Source organism: Sinohyriopsis cumingii, chromosome 18, assembly GCF_028554795.1.
Source record: "Sinohyriopsis cumingii isolate HCF-2022 chromosome 18, ASM2855479v2, whole genome shotgun sequence".
NCBI classification, from domain to species: domain Eukaryota; kingdom Metazoa; phylum Mollusca; class Bivalvia; order Unionida; family Unionidae; genus Sinohyriopsis; species Sinohyriopsis cumingii.
Genome location: NC_142978.1, coordinates 37984743 through 37998019, shown reverse-complemented (window position 1 = coordinate 37998019; position 13277 = coordinate 37984743). Strand labels below are relative to the sequence as shown.

The following is a 13277-nucleotide window of genomic DNA, read 5'->3' as shown; positions in this document are numbered from 1 at the left end:
CACTTGACCAATATTTTGATGATACAAGACCACATGCCAAGACTAAAATTGGATCAGAAATGTTGACTCCATGAGTGCAAACAAGCAAAATGTAGATGGAAGATGATATGCTGCATGATAGATGAAATGTAATACAATAAGCTTACATATACCTGGCTTTTACAGTCTCAAGACTAAATATGATCACTTCAATGATCCTCCATGAAAAGTTTTCAATACATTAAACCCTGGTGACGAGTTTACGTGGCAGGAGGTAGTAGCCTACTGCCGAGCTCTGTAGCATCAAGGTCATGTATGATACACTAAAGTGGTGGTATTATAGAAATGTAGACTGATGTAGCTGTACAATGGTACCAAATAATCTTTAAGTTCTAGTTGCACTACAAAATACAGAGGGAGAAACCTCATTTTTTGGACCTGATTTTTTCCTCACTCAAAGTTCGCCCGTGGTCAGAATCCGATTTTGTGTTCGGATTTTAGACTTTTTGGTCTCAGAACTAAGGCAAACCAGTATGAACTGCAAACAGACAGACAAACCTTCACAAAAAGTAGGATAAGATGGGCATTTGGAATAAAGAGTGGTCTCGATACAAAAATAATGGGTCCGTTAAGCAAAAAAAGAAAGGAAAAAAAAAGAACTCCAACTTGCACCCTTCTGCTCATGCACGAGGCAAATAGCCAATGAAAAACGATGTTTCTAGCACAACTGGGCATTAGGTTATTGGAAAATCACCTGGAAGTTGATGTATTAGGATGTATTCAGAACCAGCTTTCAAAATGAGTTTTCTCCTCGAATTTCAGGCAAAAACGACAAAAACCTCCAGGACTTAATGTGTTAAACAAGGTCATGCATTATTTTGGAAAGAAGCTCAAGTTCAAGATTTGCTGACAGAGCAATACCTTACTGTGGAAAGTTCAGCAAGATGGATAAAGCAATCCTTCTATGAATTAGTAGGTCAGAATTACTGATCCCCATGATATGTCATGGAACAGTTGCTAATTACTGAATGTACATGTAAATAAGTCTGCACATATGCTGACCAATTGTGTAATGGCATATCAAGGTCTATGCAGTCCATCTGCAAACATCATAGACCTTGATCTGCAATTGTATTCAAGTACATACAGCAAGTCTTTGAAACAAATGGATAATCTGTAATTAGCCAGTTTTGTACATTGCATACAGGATCACAAGTTACACACAATATTTTGGTTCCCCAAATCTTAATCCCTGGGTGCTCCCTGTGCACATTCTGTCATCAGAAAAAAAGGCACTACTTTCTTAGTACAGATCCATCTTTGTCTAAGTTTATGCTAGCAGTGGCCAAAGTCAGAAATGTCCACACCAAATTTGCTAAAGGTGATAAAGCCTGTGATAGCAACTATTACACATTTTAAAACAACATATTTGACAATCAAAACATTCAAGGTATGTTCTAGTCCACTCAGCTGTTATGTAATATATTTGACATCCACTAGCATAATGCATTTTCTAGGTGGAAGGCACACTTTTGGCGATAAAGATTTTCTATATTTTAAAGTCAAATTAATGACAAATGGGACCCAATTTATGCAGATAGTTTGTTGTTGTTGTTGTTGTTGTTGTTGTGGGCTTAATGCCATTTTTCAGTACATGATTGGCCCTACAAGGCAGCAAGAACCTGGGAAAACCCAAGAAGAACCACAAACCCACAGAAAAAACTGGAAAGCTTTCTCAAATGCTATTATATAATGAGACTGAGACTTGAACCCAACTGGACTGAGATGATATTTCAGTGGTCAGTAAAAGCATGTGCTTAAGACCACTTGCCCACCTGTAGGCCCCTACACAGTTTGTCGTTTAATCAATGTATTATTAATTTAAAAAGATTCTGTCTGAAACAAATGGGGATTGTTATAATAAATGATAGTACATAAGGCACAAAAAACAATCCCTACCTACCTACCCTAATTTTAAAACCAGTGCAATAGGAAAGTGTGTGAGTGTGTGTGTGTGTGTGTGTGTGTGATTTGGATTTTTAACATAGCCTTAAAAAATTTTCAGTCATATCTCTACAATGTCTACAGTCTGACAGTTTATAGTGATGCCTAGCATGGGGGCATCATGCTACAGACATTTAGCATAATGTCCCACCCAGTCACAGTATCCTGACACCAGGCTGACCAGTCCTAACACTAATCTCTTAATGTTGAGCGACAAGCGAGGCAGCTGTTCGTACCATTTTCGTAAGTCTTTGGTATGACTTGGCCGGGGACCGATTCCAAAACCTCCAGCATCCAAGGCGGACGCTCTAACCACTAGGCCCCTGGAGCTCAATAGGAAATGCACATTTTATTTGGCCTAATCACTAAAGCTAAATGAAAGATTCAGAATGAAATATTCCATTGTGCAGGTCATTTCAGTGAAAATGATATTCAAACATTTCAGCATTAGTATGGGTTACTCTAGTACCAATAAAACATTTATCATGATAATGTCAGTGTCAGTGTCCAAGGGCCCGGAGTGGCCAAGTGGTATAAAGCGCTCTCTGTTACGGATCACTGCCATCTCACCTCTGTCTGCATGGGTTCAAGTCTCGGATTCGGTTAATGTGGGTATATGAGAGAGCAAGCCAGTAGCTTCTCGTGGGTCGGTGGTTCATTCCGGGGTTTTCCCGGGTTCTTCCTCCACCATTAATACTGGCCGCCATTAAAAGCCTATCGTGTGCTGAAAAATGGCGTTAATATCAACAACAACAACATGTCAGTGTCTAGGTACAGATGACAGTGCAGTGCACGCATCAAAGTTATGTTGGCAAAATTGATAAAGCAAACAAGATCATTTAACTTACAGTATTAAATCAAATACAATCTACCATTTTCTATTATCCCGCTAGAGTACCATTATTCCTGCATTTGGAGAAAGGAAGACAGTGTCCCCTGCCTTGGAATCATAAGTGCAATACTGATTATTTAATTACAGTAAATGTATAATAATGCAAAGTGAAAAAAGGCCTATGGGCTCAAATATTTGGTTCAAGTTAATTTATGTTTCTCCATGGTAAAAAATAGACAAGAATAATATGCAGTGGAATCATGTCTGTCATTTGAATTGTGTAGAATATTTTAGTGATTTTGAGGTACGAAAATTTTATTGCAATTCCAATTTCATATGGCTGTTAAAAAGTGCCCATACAAATGAACTATGGTACATATCATGTAAGTGTGTCAGTATTTCGAGTGATGTCCCCATTACTATGCAGTATGATTTCAATATCAGAATTAGGTCTAAATATTGAAAATTCTACAAAATATAATCATGCAACATGAGTACCAGAAATAGTAAATATACGCTTATCTCGTGTTTAATAGTCCTGTATGTATGTACACACTAGTGGCACTTGGGTGAATTCTGGATAGTTGAGACTAATGACTATCAAAAACTTCAACCTCTGATCAAACTTTATAATCAACAGGTTCTTTCCTTGCAGGTCATCTGTGAATTTTACAGAAGGAAAACTAATGAAAATAAAATTGTATTATGCAGAAATACTATTACAGTAAATATATATAAAAACTCACCCTTTCGATTCAGGTAATGGTTGTTTATTTCCATGCTTGGGTCATGGGGGCAAAGGGGATCTACAAAAGAAAAATATTATACTAATTAGATGCACATAAAACATTACTTGTACACTTCACTCATTCTAATGTAACACTTTAAAGTACAACATTTTTTTGAAAGAGTATTCTAAGTACCTTTTATACTCACTTATAAGTCAAGTCAAACTACAAACAAAGATCCTGATCTTTCATAGCATATTGCACCTGCAGATTAGGGTCTATGCTGTTTTTTTCCTGCCAATTGCTAACAACCTGCACAGACTCTGATCTTATGCGACAGCAAATCTGGACGTCTGTGCAGTTTGCAGTTGGTCTTGTCGTATAAGTTAGTATCAGTGTTTCACTTTACCCTCATTTGTGCTTCAGTGGCCTCCAAAATTTAATTCGATCCCCAGTTTGTTTTTTTACAGACTGTCCCCCAATTCTGAGACCAACAGATATTTGACTCTCAGTCTTTCACCCCTAGGGGATACACTGTAGTATATACATACTATGCCACATGAATTTCCTATTAATATCTCACACACTTTTATATTCTGTTATCACTTATTAGATGCACATCAAATATTACTTCCTCCACCATTGATACTGGCCACCATGTATAGTCACGACTCAGTAGTTTTGTTCCCAATCAGGAACAAACCAGGAGCAAATTGTATTTAATTTCAAACAGGTGCCATAAAATGATATTTTCCAGAATTGTTATAAATAAAGCAGTCTAGAGAGAATTATTCTAAATTCAAGCTAAGCCATTCACAGAGACTGGTCAAAGAAATTTCTCTAAAACAAGAACATCTTCTGCAAAACTTGTTTCCCTTTGAGAACAATGATCCTGACCTTTGACCTTTTGATCCCAAAATCTAAAGGCCTCTTCCATGAACAAAGTGTAAGCCCTCCAAAACCTTGATCAGAGTAAACAGTCTGGAAGTGAAAGTTATCATTTTCCTTCTTACAGTCTCAGTGACCTTAACCTCTCAACTTTGGACACCAGAATCAACAGGCCTCAATCCATCTATCTTCATCTTTGACATTTTTAACTGGAAACTGATAGGGTTCTTCCTGATCTCAACAGAAAGCCATATACCAACTGTGGATGATGGACATGTATAGCTTTTTGTGAAAATTTGTTGCAAATAGACAACACAGTATAGTACGGGACCCCAAGTGGCCAAGTGGTCTAAAGCGCTCACTGTTATGGATCACTGCCATCTCACCTCTGTCAGCATGGGTTCAAGTCTTGGGCTCAGCCAGTGTGGGTACGTGAGAAAGCTTGCCAGTAGCTTATCATGGGTCGGTGGATGTTCCTGGGTTTTTCCGGGTTCTTCCTTCTCAATGATACTAGCCACCATGTATATCCTATCTTGTGATGAAATATGGCGTTAAACACTACAACAACAATATAGTACATTCTGCCTTGTGTTGGGGCTAGTACCAGAGAAACAAACAAAAGCCTATGCAGAAAATGATCCGTAATTTATATCTACTTCTCAACCAAGTTCAATTTACACAGCTGAGAAAACCCAAGAAACTCTTGTTTTTTTAAGCTAATATTTAATTTATCATTTATAATCATTTACAAGACTGCACAGACCCAGTACTGTATAATACACCAGCAGATCTGGGACTGTGCTGAGTGTGTTAGAGTAACAAGTACAACAGCATAGACCCTGATCTGCAGGCACATTATGCCATGGAAGACCAGGATCTTTGTTGTTTGTAGTTTGACTTGACTTTTAAGCGAGCATATACAGTAAAGTATGATGGCAAATAAGGCTGTAGGATTTTCTCAAAGTGCCTTAACTGTTTGTCTTTCTTTTGAGTGAATAAAATACTAGAGTTTAGGGTTACATGATAAGCCAGTTTAATTGACAAAACCAAACTGCTTTAAATACAATGGATTACTAGTACCTGTTTTCAAGCAGTTAATAACCTGACTATATAAATCACAACAAAACAGAACATTCTGCAAGCAAATAAGCTAAGCCAAGTTTTTTTCAATACAGTTAATTTTTCAAGGTTTTTTCTTCTTCACAAGAGCATAAGGCTTGATTTTTCAATGTCCAAGCAAATTTAAATTTATGTCCAAAATGCTAAATGCTGTAGTATTGTACCATATGGATCCAACATAATATATACAGCTGTATAGAGTGTATACAGTGTACATAACTGACAGTGCATATAGTGTACATAATTGACAGAGTGTATATAGTTATAGTGTACATAATTGATAGAGTGTATATAGTGTACATAATTGATAGAGTGTATGTCACGTTGCCTGCCCAAGTTTACATAAGTCAAGAACAAAGGAATTGGTTAGAAGCCATGTATATATGTTAGACCCAATGGCTATAGTGGTCCTGTTTGTAATTGTTATGAGAGCCAGCTTTGTTGGGTGTCAAAAATCACATGCGGACACTGAAAACTTTGTTCCAGAACAAAGGACCCTTATTGGCGTTGTACATCTCACCAAATTGGCAGGAAAACTTAGGAAATTCTAAGGAAAGACAAAGCTTTGTAAAGGAAGCTTTATGGGGACAGACTTCCGGTGTGGTTTAGTCCCCGAGTCTCTAGGAGAGTCGGAATAGAGACTAGTGGAGAAGTCGATTGTGAATCGAAGGCTAGTCAGAGAGCAAAGTCAAGGAGAAGGAGGAAAAGGAGTCAAGGAGGAGGAATTGGAGATGGAGCAGTCTAGGAGAAGGAGTTAGGATGGAAGTCAGAAGGAGAGAAGAAATTGGAGGGATAGGAGAGATACAAATGAGTAGAAAACAAGGACAGGTGGAAAAGCGATCTTACACTATAAATGAGAGGATGCATTTGGCTATCACTTGGTCAAGAGGAACAAGATTGGGAAATTATTATCATTTGAATTTTGAATTGTATTTAATTGTTATTCTTCGGAATTTCACCTTTTGTGTTCTCATTAATTTAACTGTCAGCATTGCTGACTGGGGAGGAAGAAGATTGGGAAATTATTATCATTTGAATTTTGAATTGTATTTAATTGTTATTCTTGGGAATTTCACCTTTTGTGTTCTCATTAATTTAACTGTCAGCATTGCTGACTGGGGACCTTACCTTTTTCTATCACTAATTTCACTCCCTTCAAAATCGAGCCGGGATGGGACTTCTATTGTAATTTAAATAATATATTGGAAGCACACCTCCCCAACCCTACCAAACCCCACAGTGTATATAGTGTACCTACTACCTGTAAAAAGACAACCAAAATGTTGATGAATCATAATTTTAAAAAATGCCCTGCAATTAAGATCAACTATCCCAAAATGATTGTGACCTAATAATTCGATATTAACTATAATGTCACTTTAATTTCAGCCAATTATCACAAATAAACTGTTACAGGTGGGTCACAGCCACACTTTGGTTGAGCTGTCAGGAGGATATTTTATGTACCTCTGTCTCCCTATAATGATGAAGATCTGGGGATTTGTTAAATTTGCAGGGGTGGGTGGGTGTACCTGGCAGTTTTGAGTGAGAGAATATCCCCTGGGCTCCATCAAGGTGCAACCCTCAAGTTTATCTAAATATCTTTTCATGCTTTCATATTAAATACAGTAAAAGAAAATTGTACAAAAACCTTTCCTGCCCTATTTTGTCACAACATTACCGGAAATAGACATTTATTTTGGCAAATTCAGTTGTGGAAAATATGATACCAATTGGAAATAAAGTTTTCTTAGTCAATTTCAAAATCAGGAATTCTACATGGTTATCAATTAGTTCAGACTGGGCTTGGGACTCTATGTAGGATTTGAGGGCACTTTCTGCCTATGAGAACATGCAAAACAAAATAAATACTCTCGATCAAAATAATATTTCCAAGTAACTAATACTACCACAATTAAATACAGGTTTGATTGTACAAGTTCTTTATCAACATTTTGCAAAATAATTTAAATATTTACAGGGCTGGCCTGACAGTGATGTTCCAAATGGCTGATAGTGGAAACTGAGCTCAGAGTTTCAGTCAAAAATAGGTCAAATACCATATTTACGAGTCTGTTCTGTTTGCCATAGAACATGCATTATATAAGAATAAATAGGGTAAATCTAGAACTCGAAAGCATACTTTAATTTAGATAGGGACCATTTTATTTATGTGGTGGGGTGGGGGTGGAGCAATGGATCTCTATTCAATGAGATTTTTTCACACAAGATTAAAACAAAAAATTACTGGAAAGAATAAACAAACATGACCACAAATTAGAGCAAAGTTTCAAAGCTATTGTGGCCAGACATTTCTTTTTCAGAAATCCCCAGTTCACTCTCCCCCAGATATGCTGTGTCTAACTGTCTCTAGTTACCATGTAAATAATGTGCACTAAATACAAAATGTATGTACATGGAAAATTTTCATAAAATGTAAATACTGGTTTACAAATTTAATTTTGCCCTAGGGAATGGATTTTTTGAGTGAAATTTTATGACAGCATTTTGCAGTAAACCTGAACTTCAAATTCCTCACCTGAAAATATATATATGCCCGTCAACAGTACATGTAATGACAAAGTAAGCAATCAGAGGTTTACTTACAGCTATACGTTTTCCAGTGAACGAAACTGAATGACACAGGAAAACCAATATTGGAATGGTCCTGGACTTCAATGCCTATATTGAGGATCAAACACTGGATTCAGAAGTGCAGAATGTCATATTTTTCTTTACTACGCTCAAATGATCTCACGTTTTTAAAAGAAGAAGTATTTTGGTCTAAATTTTCAATCAGTTGAAACTTCAAACCAACCTTGGTTACTATGACAACAGATTAAACATGTTGCGACAATGTTACAGCACAGAAGCTGACTGTACAACTTATATCCCAAAATATAGAGCTTATTGTTATGAATAAATATTCAAGCTGAAAGAAAACCTCATAATATTAGAAATTTATACACAGCAGAGACGCAGGATAATCAGCTGTATGCATGCACTTACGGCCCCGTTTTATTTTGATCAAGACAAGTACGAATAAACTGTGATGACCACTGATGATGAACCAAACTCTCGGACCATAAGATCTTACCATAATTCTATCTACTGAAACTGAGAATAGTTCTAAAATGTATCAGAAGACTTTCTTGCTGACATGAGATTTTAAAAAAGCTAGGAGTTGTTCTATGTAATCTGACATGAGATTTTAAAAAAGTTAGGAGTTGTTCTATGTAATCTGACATGAGATTTAAAAAAGCTATGAGTTGTTCTATGTAACCTAACATGAGATTTTAAAAAAGCTAGGTGTTGTTCTATGTAATCTGACATGATTTTAAAAAAGCTAGGAGCTGTTCTATGTAATCTGACATGAGATTTTAAAAAAGCTAGGAGTTGTTCTATGTAATCTGACATGAGATTTTAGAAAAGCTAGAAGTTGTTCTATGTAATCTGACATGAGATTTTAAAAAAGCTAGGAGCTGTTCTATGTAATCTGACATGAGATTTAAAAAAAGCTAGGAGTTGTTCTATGTAATCTGATATGAGATTTTAAAAAAGCTAGGAGTTGTTCTATATAATCTGACATGAGATTTAAAAAAGCTAGGAGCTGTTCTATGTAATCTGACATGAGATTTAAAAAAAACTAGGAGTTGTTCTATGTAATCTGATATGAGATTTTAAAAGAGTTAGGAGTTGTTCTATGTAATCTGACATGAGATTTAAAAAAAAAAGCTAGGAGTTGTTCTATGTAATCTGACATGAGATTTTAAAAAAGCTAGGAGTTGTTCTATGTAATCTGACATGAGATTTTAAAAAAGTTAGGAGTTGTTATATGTAATCTGGCATGAGATTTTAAAAAAGCTAGGAGTTGTTCTATGTAATCTGACATGAGATTTTAAAAAAGCTAGTTGTTCTATGTAATCTGACATGAGATTTTAAAAAAGCTAGTTGTTCTATGTAATCTGACATGAGATTTTTAAAAGCTAGGAGTTGTTCTATGTAATCTGACATGAGATTTAAAAAAAGCTAGGAGTTGTTCTATGTAATCTGACATGAGATTTTAAAAAAGCTAGTTGTTCTATGTAATCTGACATGAGATTTTAAAAAGCTGGGAGTTGTTCTATGTAATCTGACATGAGATTTAAAAAAGCAAGGAGTTGTTCTATGTAATATGACATGAGATTTTTAAAAGCTAGTAGTTGTTCTATGTAATCTGACATGAGATTTTAAAAGAGTTAGAGTTGTTCTATGTAATCTGACATGAGATTTAAAAAAGCTAGGAGTTGTTCCATGTAATCTGACATGAGATTTTAAAAAGCTAGGAGTTGTTCTATGTAATCTGACATGAGATTTTAAAAAAGCTAGGAGTTGTTCTATGTAATCTGACATGAGATTTTAAAAAAGTTAGGAGTTGTTCTATGTAATCTGACATGAGATTTAAAAAAGCTACGAGTTGTTCTATGTAACCTAACATGAGATTTAAAAAAAGCTAGGAGTTGTTCTATGAAATCTGACATGAGATTTTAGAAAAGCTAGAAGTTGTTCTATGTAATCTGACATGAGATTTTAAAAAAGATAGGAGCTGTTCTATGTAATCTGACATGAGATTTTAAAAAAGCTAGGAGTTGTTCTATGTAATCTGACATGAGATTTTAGAAAAGCTAGAAGTTGTTCTATGTAATCTGACATGAGATTTTAAAAAAAGCTAGGAGCTGTTCTATGTAATCTGACATGAGATTTTAAAAAAGCTAGGAGTTGTTCTATGTAATCTGACATGAGATTTTAAAAAAGCTAGGAGTTGTTCTATGTAATCTGACATGAGATTTAAAAAAAGCTAAGAGTTGTTCTATGTAATCTGACATGAGATTTTAAAAAAGCTAGAAGTTGTTCTATGTAATCTGACATGAGATTTTAAAAAAGCTAGTTGTTCTATGTAATCTGACATGAGATTTTAAAAAAGCTAGGAGTTGTTCTATGTAATCTGACATGAGAGTTTAAAAAAGCTAGGAATTGTTCTATGTAATCTGACATGAGATTTTTAAAAGCTAGGAGTTGTTCTATGTAATCTGACATGAGATTTTAAAAAAGGAGTTGTTCTATGTAATCTGACATGAGATTTTAAAAAAGCTAGGAGCTGTTCTATGTAATCTGACATGAGATTTAAAAAAAGCTAGGAGTTGTTCTATATAATCTGACATGAGATTTTAAAAAAGCTAGGAGCTGTTCTATGTAATCTGACATGAGATTTTAAAAAAGTTAGGAGTTGTTATATGTAATCTGGCATGAGATTTTAAAAAAGCTAGGAGTTGTTCTATGTAATCTGACATGAGATTTTAAAAAAGCTAGTTGTTCTATGTAATCTGACATGAGATTTTAAAAAAGCTAGTTGTTCTATGTAATCTGACATGAGATTTTAAAAAGCTAGGAGTTGTTCTATGTAATCTGACATGAGATTTAAAAAAGCAAGGAGTTGTTCTATGTAATATGACATGAGATTTTTAAAAGCTAGTAGTTGTTCTATGTAATCTGACATGAGATTTTAAAAGAGTTAGGTGTTGTTCTATGTAATCTGACATGAGATTTAAAAAAGCTATGAGTTGTTCCATGTAATCTGACATGAGATTTTAAAAAGCTAGGAGTTGTTCTATGTAATCTGACATGAGATTTTAAAAAAGCTAGGAGTTGTTCTATGTAATCTGACATGAGATTTTAAAAAAGTTAGTTGTTCTATGTAATCTGACATGAGATTTAAAAAAGCTGAGTTGTTCTATGTAACCTAACATGAGATTTTAAAACAGCTAGGAGTTGTTCTATGTAATCTGACATGAGATTTTAGAAAAGCTAGAAGTTGTTCTATGTAATCTGACATGAGATTTTAAAAAAGCTAGGAGTTGTTCTATGTAATCTGACATGAGATTTAAAAAAGCTAGAAGTTGTTCTATGTAATCTGACATGAGATTTTAAAAAAGCTAGTTGTTCTATGTAATCTGACATGAGATTTTAAAAAAGCTAGGAGTTGTTCTATGTAATTTGACATGAGATTTTAAAAAAGCTAGGAATTGTTCTATGTAATCTGACATGAGATTTTTAAAAGCTAGGAGTTGTTCTATGTAATCTGACATGAGATTTTAAAAAAGCTAGTTGTTCTATGTAATCTGACATGAGATTTTAAAAAAGCTAGGAGTTGTTCTATGTAATCTGACATGAGATTTTAAAAAAGCTAGGAGCTGTTCTATGTAATCTGACATGAGATTTAAAAAAAGCTAGGAGTTGTTCTATGTAATCTGACATGAGATTTTAAAAAAGCTAGGAGTTGTTCTATATAATCTGACATGAGATTTTAAAAAAGCTAGGAACTGTTCTATGTAATCTGACATGAGATTTAAAAAAAACTAGGAGTTGTTCTATGTAATCTGATATGAGATTTTAAAAGAGTTAGGAGTTGTTCTATGTAATCTGACATGAGATTTAAAAAAAAAAGCTAGGAGTTGTTCTATGTAATCTGACATGAGATTTTTAAAAAGCTAGGAGTTGTTCTATGTAATCTGACATGAGATTTTAAAAAAGTTAGGAGTTGTTATATGTAATCTGGCATGAGATTTTAAAAAAGCTAGGAGTTGTTCTATGTAATCTGACATGAGATTTTAAAAAAGCTAGTTGTTCTATGTAATCTGACATGAGATTTTAAAAAAGCTAGTTGTTCTATGTAATCTGACATGAGATTTTTAAAAGCTAGGAGTTCTTCTTTGTAATCTGACATGAGATTTAAAAAAAGCTAGGAGTTGTTCTATGTAATCTGACATGAGATTTAAAAAAGCAAGGAGTTGTTCTATGTAATATGACATGAGATTTTTAAAAGCTAGTAGTTGTTCTATGTAATCTGACATGAGATTTTAAAAGAGTTAGGAGTTGTTCTATGTAATCTGACATGAGATTTAAAAAAGCTAGGAGTTGTTCCATGTAATCTGACATGAGATTTTAAAAAGCTAGGAGTTGTTCTATGTAATCTGACATGAGATTTTAAAAAAGCTAGGAGTTGTTCTATGTAATCTGACATGAGATTTTAAAAAAGCTAGGAGTTGTTCTATGTAATCTGACATGAGATTTAAAAAAAGCTAGGAGTTGTTCTATGTAATCTGACATGAGATTTTAAAAAAGTTAGGAGTTGTTCTATGTAATCTGACATGAGATTTTAAAAAAGCTAGGAGTTGTTCTATGCAATAATTGGTTTAACTGTCTCAAGCAAGGAAGGCAAATATATTTTATGGTGTACATGCATTCCTGAAATTTACCAATAAGAACATATAAAATTCAACAAACTGCTTGTGAGGGCGCTAATTTCTGTCGAGCTATGAAAAGCACATTAGTTTGGGGCCAGAGAACAATTAATTAGATTTATGGGGACAGGCGCTTGTTCAATCACTATACTGCAATGATTTCTAACGTCTGATTGGTAGAGGTAGAGATTTTTAAATTAAACATTCATTTACTTAACCGCAAGATGGACTATTAGGGACAGGGTTAACATCGATTTCATATCGGAACTGAAAAAACTGAAATTTTAGTATGAGAAGAAAACAAACGTGATTCTCAAGAGACCTGATCATAGGTTACTTACCCTGCTGTAACATGCAAACTGCTATTTTGGCCTCTGCAGTGAAAGTAAGATTTTCCAATCTGATGCAAGATCACCTCATTATTATACATGTATGCATCTCACTATT

General features: G+C 34.6%; 1 protein-coding gene across 8 annotated transcripts in view; it reads right to left on the bottom strand.

Moving 5' to 3' along the window:
• Positions 1–13277, bottom strand: part of LOC149776422 (histone deacetylase 5-like) — a 348169-nt gene that overhangs the window by 255525 nt on the left and 79367 nt on the right. For all 8 annotated transcript variants that reach the window (XM_089940838.1, XM_089940835.1, XM_089940842.1 and 5 more), the window contains one exon: positions 3562–3621. In XM_089940838.1, coding sequence (XP_089796964.1) covers positions 3562–3595 — 34 coding nt within the window. In that variant the 5' untranslated portion in view covers positions 3596–3621. The remainder of the gene's footprint in view (positions 1–3561; positions 3622–13277) is intronic.